At 37.4% G+C, this 21,445-nt stretch overlaps 1 protein-coding gene across 4 annotated transcripts in view; it reads left to right on the plus strand.

Moving 5' to 3' along the window:
* Positions 1-21,445, plus strand: part of LOC125663990 (junctophilin-1-like) — a 58,577-nt gene that overhangs the window by 30,536 nt on the left and 6,596 nt on the right. For all 4 annotated transcript variants that reach the window (XM_048896483.2, XM_048896482.2, XM_056140250.1 and 1 more), the window contains 3 exons: positions 8,804-9,602; positions 15,014-15,132; positions 15,275-16,260. In XM_048896483.2, coding sequence (XP_048752440.2) covers positions 8,804-9,602; positions 15,014-15,132; positions 15,275-16,260 — 1,904 coding nt within the window. The remainder of the gene's footprint in view (positions 1-8,803; positions 9,603-15,013; positions 15,133-15,274; positions 16,261-21,445) is intronic.

Genomic DNA, 21,445 nt, shown 5'->3' on the forward strand with positions numbered 1-21,445 from the left:
ATTTTATCAACTTAAATCCAATGTGAAGAATTAAGTGATGCTATGAAATGTAGCTTTTCATTCGTAAAACCATTTCTAAAATTTTGGCCAAGCGAATGTACATGTATCTATATGTATGCGAATGATTATGCATTTCAGTAAGTCTTATGCAGCGTGTAATTGCTATGGGTAAAAAAGCATATTAATTAAAATATCAAAGATAACTTTTACTTATTGCTCGAGAGCATGGGTCGTTCTTTATTGGAAAAGTATTTTCACATCTTCAGAAAGTGCTCTCTCTCTCTCTCTCTCTCTCTCTCTCTCTCTCTCTCTCTCTCTCGTGAGGTCGTCCTATTGGAAATAATACACTTAAGTTAGGGGGGAGGGCGCAACTTCATGAGACAGGGGGAGTATGGGGGCTGCCTTAAGGCCCCCAATGGGTCCAGAACGAAGCGCCTTTGTGGGGATCAGGGGTCCAAGCCACTGGATTTTATAGGGCTTCAGATATCTACTCATTTGTATTATTTTCTGTCATTTTAATAAGGGGAAATAAATAAAATGACACAAATTTGAAGTTTTTTTGTAATGAAATATAAGTTCTCCCAATAAAACTAACAGTAAATCTAAAGATATTGCCATAAATTTCTCTGAAAGTGAAAAATATGATTGTTTCTTTTATCGTTTTTTTCCTAAACAAGAGACCATGATTTACCCTAAATTTGAACGGGGGGGGGGGGGGGGGTGCGCCCCCTTATATCTGCTACTGCTCTCTCTCTCTCTCTGTTTCTTTCTCCCTTCACATAAAAATTCTGAGGTTAGCAAATGACAATAAATTAGAATCCAATTTGTTTCTTTTATAACATGATAATGTACAGGTATCTATCCACATTTTAAATTTCTTGAATCATATTATACGTTGATAGATAATGATTGGGGTATATAAATTTTTTTATCATGGGAATATTCTATTCAGCTTCCCTGTATTCATTTCATCAATGCAGTAGCCAAGAAAGCCTGAATTAAATTTCGAAAGCAATTAGAAAGTTTTCGTAATTTTCAGAGAAAAAGAGCACCGTCATACACGCAATTCTATCATGATGTAAACTCATTCATAAAACGAAACCAGGAGTCCTTTTTTCAAGGTTAAGCATCTGGAGTGGGTTGGATCGAAGCCTTGTGTTCCTGTTGCTAATGACGCAATAGGACTTGTACTGGAATGCTAGAACTGCAGCATTTTGTTGCTAACAATCAACTTCATCTGATATGATGAAACACGTGACAAAAGTATATCTCTCCCGTGGTGCATGGTCATAATTCAGCGATTTATCGAATATCCATCTCCCGCGTTCTACCTTCATTTATCCAGTAAATTTGTCATTCCATCGAGTCATTAAATTACTTATAGGGCATAGGAATAGACATACAAGAAATCCTGCTTTTGTTATGATGTAGCTTAACTGATAAAGTCTTAGAAAACCGCGATAAGACATTTCTGATTACTAGACGAAATAAATTTCCAATCAAAATTATTGTTTTATCCTCGCCTTTATTGAATTCCTTACGCCTCAGCGCAAGGATGACGAATTTCATGTTTATTTTAGTCGCTATTTTCAATTAACAATAAATGTATAATTCCATAGCATTTGTACAAAATCCGACTTAATTTCTGTCCAATTCTAAAATGTCAATTCATTCCTAGTGATTTTAGTATATTTCTGAAATATCGATTGTATAAAATTTCCAAGTGCTAGAAAATTTACAACCGTTCGAGGAGTACCAAGTCTCGATCAAGAAACACGATTTACGTTGAAACAAAATGCTCATCAATTAAAAGAACTGAGAAATTTTATTTTAATTTGCTCCTGGTACCCCATTAATGGGTTTTTTTTCTTCCAAAAAACGATATACATGTATCAATATTAAATTTTGTTCAACTTTGATGGTATAAAATAGAAACAACCTTAGTATATTTTGAAAAGTAGAAGCTAAGAAAGACTAGATATAAAAGTATGATATATTTAAGGAACAAATGGCTGGTTTTGGCAGGTTATGAGGCTGATATATACAATGCACACTAGAGTATGTGATAATTCGCTGTTGTCGTTTATGTACGAATTATCACGTGTTCCAAAATTACACTTTTATCACTGATATATTTACATATGTACATTTTAAGCTGTTCTCTACGTTTTCCATACGTGGAAAAAATCTTACTCAGGTCACAGGGAAATGCTAAAAAACGATATGTACAGGTTTTATGGTAGACTTGGCCTGAAAAAGGTAAATATTGATTACTGTTGAATATAAAGCTGTGTATTTCTATTGTATACCTTCTTTGTATTTGGTAAATTGTGATAAAATGTACATGATTATGACAATGAAATTATAGCAGTACCACGTCTCTATCATACAACTGTAGCTAAATAATACTTACAGCTTTTGAGCACTATTTGTTATGAACGATACCGATGACAGATTTCGTCCTATCAGATTAACCGTTATACAATGAAAGGAGTAAATGTCATCCATGAGTCGCAGTGCTGCTGTATGTGACTTGTTTGCTCGAAGTCATGTTCATATATATATTTTTTCAAAATTGCAATACTTTGCCTAGTCTCTTAATTACATCCTCATAGGATAATTTAGTTAAGGGGGGAAAAAACCCCAATGAATACAGCTACATCTAAGATAAACTTTTAGATTATCATCCTCGTATGAAAAAAGAAAAGGTGAGAATGAATGGATTTTATTTTTTTCCTTCAAAATATCTATTCGCATTTTTTTTTTACACCATTTTGTTCTATCTCTGCCTTTTTTTGACATTGTTCTATTTGAGGAAAGAAAAATCTTTTTCATACAACATCATGATAGTTGTTGAGTGATTCTGAAGTACATATTCAAGTGACACTGATCAGTCTACTTATTTTCTTTTGCGCTTTCCTGGACGATAATAATTTTTCAATATGCAAGGTGCGCAGGAACAGGAGGTGCCCGATTTGCCAACGAGTCGTGATTATCATCAATGTACCACAATGCATCGGTCACTTCAGTCGGTTAGCAGTGCAATTCGGCATCGATTCAATAAAGTTCCAAACACAGGACACAGTGCCGCATACGTTCACATTCGATGACATCTTCGTTAAATCAGTTTTAGCTAGGTCAACATAAGTGACCGCACAGTACACCGCACCAGTCCTTCACAACTACATGTGATAGCGAGCGAAGCGACTGCATACTGTAGCTAGCTCCAATAATTACACACGTGAATCACGGGATTTGCTCTTCATCAGCTGAAACATGATGAAGATTACCCATAGTGCTCTGGAAAAATGTCGCCGACACCGCGGAACTATTGCGTTTTCCTCACATAAAATTAGTTTTAATGACATCCCGTGAATTATGCAAGTTTCTCCTGCTTTGAATCTTCTTTTTTCTTTTTTTTATCGAATCACGGATGGTGTATTGCAGGTATTAGTAATCTCTACTACCGATGATAAAGCGCTTCGAAATATATGACGTCATGAATCCCGTGCGGATCCGGGTTAGAATAGATCCTCGGTACCCCTTGCTTGTCGCAAGAGGCGACTAAATGGGACGGTCCTTCGGATGAGACCGTAAAAACCGAGGCCCCGTGTCACAGCAGCTATGGCACGATAAAGATCCGTCCCTGCTCAAAGACCGTAAGCGCCCAGCATAGGCCTAAATTTTGCAGCCCTTCACCGACAGTGGTGACGTCTCCATTCAAGTGAAATATTCTCGAGTTAAACAATATACAACATATCAATCAATATGACGTCATGATACACCGATTTTTCGCTAGTCATCTCCGAATAAATACGAACTTACCGGAAACATCATAAAATTGAATGGAATTCACAAGTAAATTGTTATGGCGTGTTAATTTCATGTGTGTATTCAAACATCCTACTATCCGTCAATCTATATCTAAATATAATCATTTGCTTTTGAATATTCGTCTCTTTCCATGATTGACGGAAACTTAACATTGTCAGGGCCGTAAATTACATGGAGGCGGAGGAGGCAGCTGCCTCCTCCAACTTTTGAGCCAAAAAAATTAAAATTTAAAGTTCATTAGAATTTATGTTGTTTCCAATAACTAAGAACATGATACCTCCCTTAAAAAGCATTCCAAATCTTTCTTTTAGAATGAGTTAGTCAAGTAACATCTTAGAAAGCCCTAGAATCAAGGATTTTGCACGAAACGTGTTCAGTGTGCACAAAATGTGCCCCAGACCCCCGCCTAATTTCCTGCCTCCTCCAAATTGAAGGTTAATTTACGGCCCTGATTGTCTGCTGTCAACAAATTGAACATGCAAACTATCATCGTGTTCATGGTTAGCTTTCGTTATGAAGGTAACTAGTACAGAGTATCACATATCTACATGTGTACTAGCCAGATCTTCTGGGAGTTTTGTTGCTGTAAATATGACGTCGCAATACACTATTTACGTCCACTGCGTTATATTTTTCACGCGTTAAATGAATAGGCGGATCAAACGTCTAAAGATGGTAAGGGTCTCAACGGTCACGCTGTGATATATCACATCTTTGCATACTCTTATATCACGTCGGTTACCATGACGCAACATGCACCAAAATGTCATTGAAATGAATCGTAACAACTCGGTTATTATCGTAACTGGTTATCGAAAAGAACGATTGCAATCGGAACTCCTCGAATGTCTCGCGCACTCGACATAGATCTCGGATGTAATACGATGGCATCCATGAGCGAATTTGATGCATTGCTGTGACTTCACAATTGACAATGCATCAAATTCGCTCATGGATGCCATCGTATTACATCCGAGATCTATGTCGAGTGCGCGAGACATTCGAGGAGTTTCGATTGGAACGATTGTATTCCGATTGCCGTTGAAATGTCCTAAGTTTTTGGTATACCGAGCCCGTTTTTTATGGAAGATATATTTTCTGGACCTTTAAAAAAGATACAAAAACTAAGATAATAATGATAATGAAAACCGGGATGGGACATTTTGAGAGGGGCGGACGGGATGAGAATTTATACGTTAATCTACATGACCTAAAACAGTAAGAATTTAGTTTGACCCATCCAAATCAAGGCAGAGTTGTACGACGCGCTCAAGTTTTATCGGTCCATTCTAATATACTACATCTTAATACTGCTTAATGATTGAGGCTATGATTTTTTTCCATTAATTCTAGTACACGTGGGTGCTCATTTTGCTTAGAATTCCGCATTGTTCATCTTTATGATAAACCGTGAATGTGGAAATCGCCATTTATGTTTCAATAGCAATGCATAGATCTGCTTTGAAACACTACAAAGGTATAATAGGTATTTATAAGTATCTGTTTGAAGTTAATATTAAAAGAACTCGAATACGTCATGTTAATGATCTACAATGATGAATGTCTTCTGATTGGACACATATTCGATACATAACCCCCATACTGTTGAGAGAAATAAATCCGAATTGTCGTTATTCATTAGAATGTTTCACTTTATCGTAAGAAGTAGGAAAATATTACTAACTGAAGAATCTGGTCTCAGACATCTTGTACATTATCCTTACTAAGTTCATTTCTTGATTTGAGATGATATTGTAGTTGCTGCCAGAACTAAAAGGCAAACATATAGACGCCTTGAAACAAATAGATTTTGTGCAATTGCTCTCTACAAGCGGATGCCAAGGTTTTGTCATGGCTGGATAAAAATACAGGAAAGTCTGAATGATTTCTAGAGAAATTTATGTAACAGTTAACTGCAGTGTCAGACAAGTGTTTTATACCAGTTTCAACCAAAATAAAACAGGAACATTTTTTTTTACCCTTTCTCTCAGAAATTGTATCAAAAGAAGAGTTGGCAGTTGTGTAGCGAGAAAACGAAAATAAATTCACTGTTCGTGTGCTCCTACTTTAATTTTTTTCTATTTTTTCTTCTTATTTTTTTTATTGCAAAGTTGTTGACTTGAATCCAGGTCTTTTGTCTGTTTCATATGAAGTCGTTTATGATGTCTATTTCAAGTTTTCTGGTGCATGTTTTCATGAGAGTTGTAGTTTTCCCTCGATTATAGAATTATGGCTTGAAACAAATACTTGTAGCATATTTAGCAGTTGCCTTCACTTTGTCTTATTAACATTAATCCAGTGTTGTTATACACTGTCTGGACATCGTTAGTGTCTGCTCCTGGAATGAACTTACCATATCTATCCACTGTATACCGTTGTGGCCCACAGAAGGGTTTTCAACTTTTTAACCGGTAGCCTTGACTTAATGACCGTGTTTGGGAGTCATGGGACATTATATATGAGTATATAATTTCTCTGGATTTAGGACTTGTGCTTCGAACTATTTTTGTTTTGTTTAACGTCCTTTTGAGATTTTTTCACTCAGATTGAGAAGTGCCAAGTTCTATGCTTATCACTACCTTAGCAGTGAAGGTTCTTTAACGTACAGAAGCCTGTCGCGACACACCCATGATTCTCACTACTAAATACTGAGCGTTTGGCGAAAGAGTAATTACTAGTCTTAGGTTTGACACGGTCATGGCACGATCGGGATTCGAACTCATGACCTCCCGGTTACGAAGTGAACGCTTTACCACTGAGCTTTATGGAGATTAGCAAAATGTCCTTTCCTCAGAACCAACACATATTGTCTGCTCATTAGCAACATTTGTGGCAAGTATAAATTTCTAACATCTCTCCATTACCAATTCATGGCCTGACATAAAATCGTTTTATTGGTGACTTTGAAATTGGTCAAATAACACTGGATTAGGGTCGTGATACTTCACAGTTCATAAACTACGTCCGTGACCAATATCAGCCTCTAATGTCTCTCTATTACAGTGGTATTTGCTCCAATAGTTTCAACTATTTTCACTGGAGAGTGGAAACCTTGACTTTAGACAGATATATATATACACATTTTCAAGTCATAAGCAACCTTTGTGCCGAAGACGAACTTCTAATGTCTCTCCGTTACGAAGTTGCTGTCCGAAACAAAATAAGATGGAGGGATAGACATGGATGACTCCAATGGAACACTTTTAGTTTAGTTGTTTGGTGTCCAGTTTAATGCGTTTTCACTATACTTGTATAAGCCATAGAGAACCAAACGGACGCCGGAACTCATGATCAAGGGCACATTAATTTCACAATTGTGGGGGATACTTTTTATAGACATAGTATGGGCCTCAGAGCCTTCTTTAACCACTGACCTAGGGGTCATGAATTTCGTAAGCCTAGTTTGTCATAATTATGCACACATTTTGTCTGTTAATCAAGATTTTTGCAAGATTGTTTTCTTTTTATGTTTTGGCCCCTCCCCTCGGCTCTTGTTTTCTTTTTATGTTTTGGCCCCTCCCCTCGGCTCCTAGGGAGGAAGTGATTGTGAAAAGGTAGTTATTGTTCCTTTGTTCATCGCCCGGCATTAGAAGTGTTAACCAACCGTGTTGGCTATAGGTTAGATGTGTATTCATATTCAAGACTCAAGCACTCGAGGTGAAAGTGACGTCTTTCAAATATGACTTTAAAAACGCAGGTTCTTTGTCTTGGTAGACGTTGTCGCGATGAAAAGTTCTCACAGCTACGTCCCTGAGCATCATGCATAGGTCAACATGTGTGACACTTTACTTAGTTCTGGTGACGTCACTATATGAGTGAAAAATTATCGAATGAGACGTAAAACAACACACAATAAATAATAATAATAATAAAAAACCCACCAAACGTGGTGACATTCTCTTCAAAATGACGAAAAACTGGTTTTGAAAAGAGCTCTACAAACATAAAAAAGAATGGATTTGTTCAATCACATGGAACATTGGAAAACACTCCGTGTCTTCCATATTGTCAGTGTTAGACAATACGGAATTGCCAGAATATTAATTTCTTAATGTTATTGCCATCAAATTAACCCAAGTCAACTGCAGATTCAAGTAGAGTTCAATATATTCTCTTATGAATGCGTAATAACGATAATGTAATAAAAAATGGAAACATCCAATCGATCGCCATGTGTCTGATTCGACAAGTGAAATACACAATGAGATATAGACAGCAAAGCGTCTTTCTGGCTTACGCTTAAATACATTAGCCTGTTTTTTTATTGATTTTCTCAACTTTTTCTGACATATTGTTAGTTTTCCATCGTTTCATAAAACTTTCTACACGTGTTGAAGCAATTTGTGAACGTCAAGGTTATATTGATATTCTAGTATTTTATGTTCCCGATATAATTGAAATTGATACGGTAGATCCCAACAATTTACAAATTTTACACTGTCTGCGTTTGCATTCCATTTTCATATAAGGAAGAATGACTAGGTTGTTTGCATTATGGGAGAATGAAAACAGTAGAGGCATGCGGCGATTTGTAAATAGTCGTATGCCTCTATTGTTTTCAAATTTTCATGATACACACATACAACTTTATAACAATACATTCCTCATTTTATATTTTGTGATAAGAATTTTAGTTGCAGAGTCACTTTTCCGTCACAGTGCCTTCTTTGAGAAATGAAAACAATAAAATGGCAAAAGTTGATATTGGTGAATTTAAATGTCATTTAAAACGGATATTAATGAAAGTGGGTTACTTTATTCACAATCTAATGTAGATCGAGTACACGCGCTACAAAATTCAAATGACATAGAGAGCAGAAAAGAACATGATTTCTAGGTCGACAGAATGGTGTCTTTGTGGTATCCTGAGTTCGATTGCAACATAAATTTGTATTGTATACAAATGTCATATCACAAATAATGAATACTTGATGCAGTTTAAGTTCATTATATTTTCCCAACATTTCAGGTACGTATCAAGGACAATGGCTTCGGGGCATGCGGCATGGCTACGGGGTGAGACAAAGTGTTCCATACGGACTTGCTTCCCATTACCGCCCCAAGGTGCGTGCTTCGCTTACCTCCCTTCGCAGCGAAAACGAGGACGAACTCGTCGTAAAAAGTAGAGACAAAAAACTAGACGAAAGTCGAGGTGGATTCGTCTTAAAAGCAAAAAGTGACGAAACACCTCCAACACGAAGGCGTTCGATATTAGATAAACGTTCTAGTCTCAAGAAATCTGTTTTCAGCAAGATCAAAATCAGGAAACAAAAAAGTACAGGTGACATCAACGATTCGTCGCCCAAACGGCCCGGAACAGGGTCAGTTCGAAGTACAATCAGTAGTCTTAGTCATGCTAGTGTGGATTCCACACAGTCAGGGCTCACCAACGCCTCTATGTATACGGATAGCAATCTTAGTTTTGTTAGTCAAGATGACATCACTGACGTCAACGTTACGGAATCCTATATGGGAGAGTGGAAAAATGACAAGAGATCGGGATTTGGAGTAAGCCAAAGATCCGACGGATTAAAATATGAAGGCGAGTGGTTTAACAATAAGAAATACGGCTATGGTGTGACTACGTTTAAGGACGGCACCCGTGAGGAAGGAAAGTACAAGAACAATGTGTTAATATCTTCAGGAAAGAAGCATAAGTTATTTTTAATACGGACCTCAAAACTAAAAGAGCGAGTTGAAAATGCGGTTGTATCGGCGCAGAGAGGAGCTCAAATTGCCTTACAAAAAGCGGATATTGCACTTACTAGGTGAGCATTTATATATGACGTCATGAGAAGGTAAAGTATGTCATCTTAAGGACATAAGAAGCTGGACAAGCTAGTGTTAAACGTTTTGCTAATGGATTAAAACAGGTGGAAGCTAACACACTTAAGGTAAAAGTGAATTTTCAAAGATAAAAAGTCACACAAAAAGCAAGCAATCGCTTCAACACAAATTTGTGTATATCGTTGCTGCAATCAAATCATTATGCAGCTTTAAATGTCCTTTCACATACCGTCCCGTGATGACCCGGGTTAGAATAGATCCTCAGTACCCCTTGCTTGTCTAAGAGGTTTCTAAATGGGGCGATCCTTCGGATGAGACCGCAAAAACTGGGGCCCCGTGTCACAGCAGGTGTTGCACTAAAAAGATTCCCCCTGGTCAAAGGTCGTAAGCGCCGAGCATAGGCCTAAATTTTACAGTCCTTCACCTGCTATGGTGACGTCTTCATATGAGTGAAAAATTCTCGAGAGGGACGTTGAACACTTTAAAACCAACCAAAACTTTCACATACCAACAAAGAATAGCATTTGTACAAAAAATGATGAAGACGAAATCTAAAGCGACAGTTACAAGAGAAATGAATTTTATTTATCAACTGGAAATATGATAGCAAGATGCTCTAAGTTACGTTTAGGTAATTTTTCCCAATATAATTTCATGATCAGATGAACCACCTAATCGGACTTGACAGCAGCTGACCCACATTTCGGCGTTTATGACAAATACATTGTAAAACAAGACTATTATCGATCAGTTTTACGATATTAACTTCTAAAACTAGGAATTCAATATCTGATCAAGAATGCTTTTTAAAAGGTTAGAATATCCTCACGAGCTGTATACTTAAACCAAAATACAGTTGCTTGGTACTCAAATAACACAATGTAATTCGGCAAAGTTACTGTGAGATGAAACAGGATGCCATCACGAGGGATGGGGGTGGGCACCCAGTCTTACTCCACGGGATTTCTCTGTAAGCACAAAGTCTTATCGCCCAAATATTGGGTATATTATTAAATCTTTGTCTGCTAGGATGTTGAATTATATATGGAACCAAATTCAAATAAAGTTAAATCTTTTAATCTACGTGTACATACAGAGGGACAGACAGATAGAAGAGAAAAAGGAAGGTTGACACAGACCGAGAGAGACGGACAGAAAGACAGACCGACACAAATAGAAAGACACACATAGACAAAATATAGACAGACAGAAGAAAACAGACAGACACACAAACACAAGTATCATATGTCCCCAGTCATGAAATCGAGATCATGACGAATTCAGGGAAATTAAATCACATTACAATTCGAAAAGTGTGGGGTTTAAAATAAGATAAATACATGTATTTAGTATTGGTTGAGAGTGTGTATATCAGCGATCCATGCATGGCTACTCAATCCTTCCCACGGACTTGGCGTAAAAATGCGCAATGGCCAAAAATAGAGACTGTAACCCCCCTGCGCTGGATCCCAATGGGAGGATATAATAACATATTTGAAATGGATCGTAAGAGGAAGTTGTATCCTATTGGTTGTTAAAATCACAAAATTCTGCTTTTAATCTGTTTAATTCTATAAATCCCCAAATAAGTGTCAAGCAAAACATTCTTCCGGATTTCCATACCCTTCAAATTCTGGCCGGTACAGGTTCCGCTTAATAGGCAGGCACACAATCCAGACGAAACTCGATAGGAGGTGACAAAAGAAAAGGAAGGAAGTAAGGTGAAAATACACAATGAAAATTTAAAAAAAAAGTATTTCGCGCACAAACTTCTTGTCGGAGCAAGCAAACTTCTTGTGGTATGACCCCTGCTCTATCGCCTTCAGGCACCAGAGGACCGAGATGCTGATTCTGTAGAATATTAAACATCTTCTCTCTTGATGTACAGTGTGTATTGATACAGTGTTTCATAAGTTCTAAATGATTTTTTCTAACTCTCCCTTCTCAGATGAACATTCCTCAAAATATTCGGCCGTTGAAAGGATATCGGAGTGTATGGTTCTTTACATTTTTCAATTCAGACCGTAGGAGTACCTGGATATAGAATGGCATTTACTTAGATTCAGAGAGTGTGGATATTTGAATTTAAAATCATATTACAGTTTAGACTATTTGTCATATTCTCACAAAAAAGGAAAATTTATTAAATGGATTAGTGTTTAGGTTTAAGAGTTTGTGAATATATCTGGGTTTAGAAATCGTGTATAGTATTTCAATTATGTGTATGTGGGATATGAAGTTCTACATGTAGATGTATTTCAACTTAGACAGTGCGAGTGTATGCGGTGCAAGATCATAGTTCACTATACTCTGTGGGCGTGTGAGGGATGTAAACCAACTGTATGCGTTTTAGAGTGTGGGAGTATGTGGGGCGTGGAATCATATATCAATTCAGAGTTTTCAAATCATAAAACCAAATTTCAATTTAGATTGTGTGAGTTTGTGGATTCTAATCATTTTTCGTCGTATGTCATAGCTACATCATTTTAATCATTACATAGAACTGGTATTAAAACCGCATTCCTCGCCTCTGTTATTGAACTGATTGTGAATATAAAGTCGACACCCTGTTCCAGTTTAAGTTGGCATCAGACGAGAGTAATCCATTTCTGATGCCTTTCCCTCCATGTTTTTCTTCTCTTTCTCCGGCATCTGTCGTGTGTCGTCTGCAATCAATAACAGAAGATATATATATGAAGTAATGCACGAAGTCGATGTATCTTGCTCGAGTTTATGACAGTCTGTTGGTAATATTGTCGCAAAGAGGATTGTATTTGTGTTTGGAGGTCAAACAGAACCACGTATTCTAATAAACAACAAAAATGTGTAAATTTCTTATAAAAAATAACCTTGAATCACAAGCTATATAGAGGGTCTAGTGGTTCCATGCTATAAATACGTGAAATGTTCGCTAACCGTGCATTGGGGGCTGCAGCATTTAATGGTCATTTAGCATATACTTTAGACCATGACCGTTTGAACTTTGAACAATTTATTTTAAGTACTCCTTCGCTGTCGACATGATTATTGGCGAGTCCATTGCTGTCGACATCATTTGCTAGTTGTTGGAGCGACCACTTCAATTTAACCATCTACCATAGTCAAAACGCTCGGATTGAAAGAAAAAAAGGAGGATACAACTGCGAATTTAAATTGAGTGACTGAGTCAGATTTAGATAGTGATTAAGATCATTAGTCTTTGTCCTGTGCGACTCGTGGGATAACAAGAATTCATTCCGCACATACTCAGATACCGATAGCTCCGCAGTTAATCATGTTACCGATTAACAGCTAGCGGACTTCACATGAGCGAAGATGAATCGCGAATTCATTGATATTTATATATCCAGTAAATATTTAAAAAAGGAGGAAACGCTGGAAAAACCCATAGTCGCATGTTTTTGAACCACATATATTTTGAACGATATCATTTCAGTATGAGTGCCATTCCTTCCACTGAATATTGAATCATGTGTCGAACAGTTGGTTCAAATCTCACATGTTAAGTGCACTTTCGTTTGCTTATAGATAATTAGCATTGCTTATATTTAGTAGTAAATAACCTACATACGTGTTACACATCATTTTAATTAATCAGAATCGATCAGTTTGATTGTTTAATCTACAACATATACATGTATAATTGTTATCGAATAATATGTACGTCTACATCTGTTCTCGTTTTATACCGACATATTTATTCCATTATAAGACACGCCATTGATCGATCTAAAGGTCAGCAACTATGTAAGCATTATTCCCAGCACGTGTAACTGTGATCCAACTACCTATAATTAATCAGGTTGATTCTTAATTTGGCAGGAACCACACAGAGGCAATTAGAATCATTTTTGACGACGTCCATGTAAAGTTATTATCACATGTAAAGTCAAGAAGTCAACTTCTCTTTCGACTGGCCCTCTTCCCTTTGAAAAACGATGCTACATGCTTGAATACAAGTATAGGATGTACATCGGGTAACTAATTTTCGTAGGAGGGGATGGGTATTGAGATCTTCAGAGAAATAGTAGGCAGTTTTCTTCTATTCAACCTACCTCCTCAAAATTCTGAACACAGGTGTCGCACTACAAACAATATTCTCTACAGATACGGTTTGTGGAACTTTCACATAATTATAACGTCGAATTCTACACTTATAAACAGTTCCTTGATTCTTTATGGAAGAATGGTACGTTTTACGACAGTGCAGAGTTAGTATATGCATACATGACACGGTAATCGACAACAAAGCATTCTACTGTAAATATCGAAAAATGCATCAAAAACAGTCTACAGAAATTTATGTAGATATCTTCATGATATCTTGATTCACACAGGAATAAGTATGCCAGATTTAGTGTTGGTACACACAGAAAACATCGTCATGATCATGTGCTGCCCTACTTAGATAGTTTATTATAGATTGATCGCTGTAAATATATTTGATGAAAATACCTTTGGTTATAAAGCAACGTTTTTGTTCAGAATAAAATTTGAGACATTAAGGAATATGAAAGCAAAAAAGAAAATTTTGGGCATCACCTACACCAATACCATTACATGTACCGCACCACCACCAAAAACAAACAAAGAAACAAAAACATCCACCCCCAAAACCAAACGCAATTCAAGCATTCTTGAACAAGGAATATTCTAGTCAGCATCGGCTATACTGAGTAGTCAAACATAGTAAGCCTCACTGCACCACATACACTGTAATCTCGCATATTTCTTCGATATGAATCTCGAGCCAAGACAACGCCATATGTTTTACGTTATGGAGAAGATTACTAGGATAAATCCTAGCGTTGTAACAATGGCGCCCATATTGGATAGTGTGTTGTGCAGGCACAAATTTGACGTTTTAGTCACATCGAATAACAAGATAAGTATTTTTAACTGCTGTGACTCCGGGTTTGCACTTTACTGCTTCAGTTCGCAAGTGATCGGTGTGGGATAATCAAAGCGGCGTAACTCTAACACGAAGTCGCCTATGATCTCAGGGGACATGGTTATCAAACTTTAAAACGACATAAAATATCTTTTTTCTCTCTCAATTTACAGCAGTTTTGAGCAGTTGTATTAATCATAACTAGGTTTTTTTGTATTGTACTTATCTATATGCATTAAACAATGTTTTCATTATACTTTTGTGAAGCAATTCTCACGTAGAACCAGCCTGAGTTCACTTAACACGCAATGCACCAATCCTGCAGCCTCTGGTAAAACAATCAGACGTTATGAACAAACCGCGGGTCATAAGCAAACATGCAGAAAATCAACACTGTATTAAACAAAAATTACACCCAGCAGTCTGTACTCTGTCAAACATATTGTGAATCATCTTTTTATGTTTTATGTCAAGGAAATCTTTACCATTGCTGTTTTTCAGAATGGCCAACGCACGCGCCAAATCTGAACAAGCAGAACAATCCGCCATCAAATCGGAACAAGACTCGGATCACGCGCGGATCAAAGCCAAAGAATACGCCCCAGAATTTCACCAACCAGGTATCAATAGATGTTTTGATGTTCATATAAAGGTTTTTATCGCTATAATGAAAACGACAAGAAATCGAAATCAAATAAAACTGCTGCGCTCATGAATGATAGTACTAAGTGAAGAGAACATTGATTATTTTTGCTTTTTTAGGTACTGATATATTGAAGAAAAAGCTATTGGAGCAAAATGCAAATGGCAACGGCGATTTCAGTAATGATCAATATGACTATGGCCATGATAAACTCGTACCGAATCACAACCCTCACAATCGATCAAGGCTAATGATGTACAATTCGGATATGGATGACCTTGATCGACCTCCTGGCTCAGCCCCGTATCCAGGATTATTTCCAATGAACGAAGTGTCACCTGATGGAAGCCCGATCCGCAATTTTAACACGACGGACATGAACCACCTTAATGTAGGAGGTTTGAATAGTTCACCGGAAAATAACGTTCCTAATCATTCACCTCACGGTCGAAGTCCTTCTCTCAAGATTAGGCGATACAGTTTCCTTGCGGGTTCAAGGCGTGGGCGGGGATACAGTGAGATTTTGAACTCAACCATTCTCAATGATCACTTCGACCAGTACACTGCTCAACAAATCGAGGGAGAAGGTCACACGCCAGACAGTCATCTGCAAGGAAACCATGTCAATAATCCACCTCGACATTTAGAGGTTTCCAACAAAACACAAGACTCTGATAATGAAAAGCATCTAGTAAGGAGAAGCACTATGCCAAGTATAGTCAAGGAAGACGAGGGTCCTAAATCTGGTTTGAAAGAAACAGCACACAGCAGTGAAAATGTGAGAAACCCTGAAACTTTTATCATTGAAAATGGAATACGAAAGCGAGTTACAGGTGTAAACGCAGCGCCAACTCCTTCAAAATCTAAAGGAAACCTTCCAAATGAATTCCAAATAGAGAGCCAAAATTGCTTGACTCGATCTGGTGGTAATCGTGGTAGTCTTCCAGACATTGCAGCAATGAAACAGAAGGATAAAATCAAACCGATGTCGAGAGAAGAGGCCTTCAAACTGAGCACGAAAAGACGGGAGGAGTTACGAAAATTGCAAGAGCTTGCTGAACGCAGACGACAAGGGGATGTAACCGTGATTCTTGGAGACCTTAGAGTAAGAACTTATTATTGTAATGCGAGAAGTTTGATTGATCTTTATGCTTGTGTTAGCTCACCTGAGCTATAATCTCGAGTGAGCTTCTCTGATCAGCAATTGTCCGTCATCTGTCTGTAAACTTTACACATTTTTGACTTCTCCAGAACCACTGGACTAACGTCAACTAATCTTTTCATAATGCATCCTTTAGTAATGGAGATTCAAAATAGTTCAAACGAAGGGTCACATCCCTTTCAAAGAAGAGATAATTAAGGAATAGTGAAAATATAGTGGCAAAAGACAAAACTTATGTGAAAGCTTCCTTAAAGACTGTAGATTTAAAAGTGTTCAAATCATGGCCACGGGTAAAGGTATGGGAAGTCACAATAAGGGATCTCCGATTAATGTTTTAAGTGAGGTAATGGAAAAAAAATCTTTTAAAATCTTCTTTTCAAAAACAGGGCCTTAATAAGTCATATCTATTATATACAATCATCCTCAGGTAGTGCATATTCAAGTTTGTTCTAATCATGACCGCAATGGGTAAGGTGGGACCACAATATGGGATCAAAGTTTATATTGGAATATATAGGGAACACGTGTGAAAGAATATATTTTCTTAAGATCAACAGGACCATGGTTATTACGCATTAATAAGCAATCATTCTCAGGTAATACAGAGGGATGATTGTTCAATTTGTGGCTCCCGGAGGTTGGATGAGGGAAAATCAAAATTTTACATGGGAATACATGTATATAATAAAAAGTCCTTAAATTCTCTTATGAACAGCTAAGTCATGATTAGTCATGTTGACAACACTTGCTAAAAACTTTGTTTTCAAAAATGATGAAAGTGAAAACTAACTTTATATTTTTATAAGTAAAATGAAAGCTATTTATCGTATGTAATGTAATTTGTTCCCATGATTTCTCAATTAAGTCCAAAACTGGGGATTTTTTTTTATCGAGTTATACTAGTAAACGGAGGGATAATCTACAGCGTATTTCAACATTTAAACTTCATAAAAAGATTGAAAGTCCCTTATCATCATTTTGTTAAGGAATTTCATATTTGTACTTATTACAACCAAACTAAGTTAAAAAATGTATAACAGCCTATGGGTGTTTTGGTTTATCTGTATCAAGCGTCTTTAATAGATGGGTATCCTGAGGTAGTGCAGATGGAATATTTCAATTAATGGCCCATGGGTAGGGTGGGGCCACAATATGTTTTATATTTGAAGTTTTACATTGGGACGTAAAAACAAAAAAGCTTATGTAACACACAAGTTCTTTTCACCTTTTATTCACAGTTGTAGTGTAATGTGATCAATCAATGATGAATCAATGAATGAATCAATGACAGTGCTCCTATAAATATAAATAAATAAAAACACATTATAATTTGTTCTAGTGACTTAACCAATGTACAAGATTTGCTTGACCTCAATCATATATACAAACATATTTCCTTTGCAAGGATTCATATGTAGTACATGTATTATAAACATGCATAATTAGCAACATGAACAAATAGCAATTGCAAATACGCAAAGTTCACAAACCTAAACAAGGCACGCAATATCCGGCCCAAAAAATGGCCACCACGACAGGTCAAGGTCAACGTAATACATTGATCACCTACATTTAGACCTATTAATAAAATAAACACTGTAAATATACTGAAACACACATATAACTCAAACACCGTTGTGTCACCGAAGTGCATGTATGTAAACTTAATTATATTCTCCCATTAAGTATAAATAGAAAACATTAAGCTACAAACTAGTTCTCAATTCTATATGTCTGATTAAAGCAAATGCTAAATATTGAATTCTGCTTTCTAACAGCATTGTTTAGCAAAGAATCTCTTACAATACCTTGCACACGATATAGTGAATCTATGCACTCAAAATATTCACTGACAAATTATTGTGTACTTGAAAATGACAAATATATCACCAAAAACTTACACAACATCAGACACGTCTTTGTTGTTCTGTATCTCGTGCAAAAATACCGCCAATAGCAGGTTCTATTATTACACATACTGACCAATCACTGACCGTCTTCATAAGTGTGAAAAATATTACACGAAATTATTTTAACTCAACAAGAGATACTTTTACCCAAAATTAATAGAATATAATACTCTTCAAAGTCAATTATAATTAATTTTACAATACTAATCAGACACACAGAATACCAAAAATATCTAAGTAGTTGCAGAGTCTCAATGGCGCAGAGGTTAATGCCTATCGTCCATCACACGCGACCTTCTCTCGGCATCCGGTTCGAATCCCATCTGATACAACTTATTTTTTTTTTATATAAAAAATGTTCTCCCCTTACAAATCTCCCAACTTTTTATCATTGCTTACCACAGCAATGGGAAAATTTACTTCAACTCTAAAAATATGTAAACATTGACATCAAAATAAATTTTAAAAATATATACAATATTTCTTTCTGCACAAGACACTCTAAACTATGTCTCTATTCTGACTTTGTTTAGTCCAAGAATCACTAAGGGTTGCGCTTAATGTAACACCAAGATTCACAATAGCATCACTAAGTTCCTTAAAGTTTGAATTCTGGACCGAAATCTGATTACAAGAGTTTGACGACACGACACTTTGCGGTAATTTAAACGGATTGGAATGTTTTCCAGCCGTTGTTCGTTTACTCCGGCGCGGCTGTTCTGGTTCAACGAACTCTTCGTCTGATTTGCGATGACTCGACGACTCCTCAGCCTGGATCACTTCTTGTATTTGTTCTGGAATGTAATCACTATCTGAATCCTCCGTCTCGGAATCATCACTACTAGCGGTCACTTTTTCACCGGTGTCTAAAATTTCCTTCCTAGTGACGTTTTTTATTGGACCAGATCCATCCGCGAGTTGAATAGAATACACATTATCACCAAGATATTTCACAACTTTATACGGAGTGGAACACCACGTGTCTTGTATCTTGTTGCGTCCAAGAACTCTGTTCTTCGTTAGAACTCGGGTTCCTATCGGAATAAATGAATCTGTAGACTTTTTGTTCCTCTGTTTGTTCCTTTGTTCAGCCGATTTCCTCAAGTTAGCGGATGAACACTCGTAGACTTCACACATCCTCTTTTTGTGGCTCTCTAACCAATCATCAAAGGATACAGGTACGTTAGCATCACTACTTGACGAATTCCTGGTTCCAAGGAGGAAGTCCACCGGTAAGACAGGTTCTCGACCAAAGAACAAGAAATGTGGAGAGTATCCCGTAGATGAGTGCACTGTGGAGTTGTATATATAAACCAACTCTGGAAGATACTCCGGCCATCTCTGTTTTCTTTCAGGTGGTAACGTTTTTAAGCGATCATGCATGGTGCGATTGAATCGCTCACATTGTCCGTTGCCTTCAGGGTGATAAGGCGTTGTGCGTGATTTTTCTATACGATAAAAATTACACAGTTCTCGGACAACAGAACTTTCAAAGTTTCGTCCCTGGTCGCTATGTATACGTGCTGGAACGCCAAACTTGACAAACCAGTCTTTAACAAGGATTTTTGCCACATTTGTTGCTTTTTGATCCTTGCAAGCTACAGCTTGCGTAAATTTGGTAAATATGTCCGTCATAATTAACACGTTTTCACGTCCATCTGACGACCTTTCCAACACTGTGAAATCAATAGCGAGAATTTCTAAGGGTTTGTATGCCATAAGATTGCTGACTGGGGGGTTAATGGCAGGAAGGGGAGCCTTCCCTATCAAACATCTCTCACAGGACTTGCACCATTTTTGAACATCTTGTAGCATGCTTGGCCAGAAACATCTTTTCTTTAGCAATGAATATGTCTTTTCAATGCCTTGGTGTCCCGCATGATTGTGAACACTCTGTAGAACTTTTTGTTTTAGAACTTCCGGAAGCAAAAGCTGATTCTGTTCTCCTGTTTCATCCTGAATTTTCCTGAATATCACAGAGTTCTCAAAAAATAGTCTGTCTCTTTGATTAAGTAGTTTCCTGACACTTTTGTGCTCCTGTTTCAATTCATAAACTGACGGTTTATCGTCTCGATCCATCCAATAACGCACTCTACTTAAGACCGGATCATGTTCCTGAAGTGCCGCAATGTCTGTTGGGATAAATTCAGGTAATGTAGCTGTCGCACACACGGAACGCAACTGAACGTTAGCTGCTTCTTCACCAATATAGTTCATGCTTCCCTTTAACACCTCCAATGATGTACTCTGCGTAATCCTGTTTAGTGTATCCACAACACTTTCTATCTCCGATGAAATAGGTCGTCGACTCAGAGCATCCGCATTTCGATTGACCCTTCCAGAACGGTATTTCACCGAGAAGTTGAACTGAGCCAATTCTCCGATCCAGCGCATTGTAGTTGCGTCGACACGCTGCTTGGCTTTGTGGATATAACTTAACGGATTATTGTCAGTATACACAATAAATTTCGATCCAAGAAGGTAGTCCCGAAATTTTTCGCTAACTGACCACTTGAGTGCTAATAATTCCAGTTTCATAGAACTATATTTCTCCATGTTTTTCTCTGCTTTTCTGAGTGATCTTGATGCGTAGGCAATCACTACTTTACCATTTGGTGTCTCTTGCGACAAAACGGCTCCAAGACCTTCAAGACTAGCGTCCGTCTCCAAGATGAATTCTCGAGTGAAATCAGGAAATCCCAACACTGGTGCAGACGTAAGTCTCTCTTTCAATGTTTCGAATGCCCGAGTACACTCTTCAGTCCATAGTGCTTGAAATTGTTCGGATTTCAGTTTGGTGTTTTTCGGTTTAGACAATAAAGAATGGAGAGGAGATGCGATACTGGCAAATCCCTGTACAAACTTACGATAATAACTAGCCAGTCCAAGGAATGAACGTAGTTGTTTTTCGGTGACTGGAATGGGCCATGATCGGATTACTGCTGTTTTATCTGGGTCGGTTGCAACACCGTTCTCGGACACGATATGTCCTAAGAACCTAACCTCCTTCTGGAAGAAATGACACTTTGACATTTTCACTTTAAGTCCATGTAACTTAAGTTTGGTAAACACTTTGTCCAGTCTAAGAATGTGTTCTTCTATAGTCCGTGAAAATACCAAAATGTCATCTAAATACAGTACAAGAATATCAAAGTTTTCATCACCGAGACACGCTTCCATCAGTCTTTGGAACGTTGCCGGACTGTTACACAAACCGA

Source organism: Ostrea edulis, chromosome 1, assembly GCF_947568905.1.
Source record: "Ostrea edulis chromosome 1, xbOstEdul1.1, whole genome shotgun sequence".
NCBI lineage: Eukaryota > Metazoa > Mollusca > Bivalvia > Ostreida > Ostreidae > Ostrea > Ostrea edulis.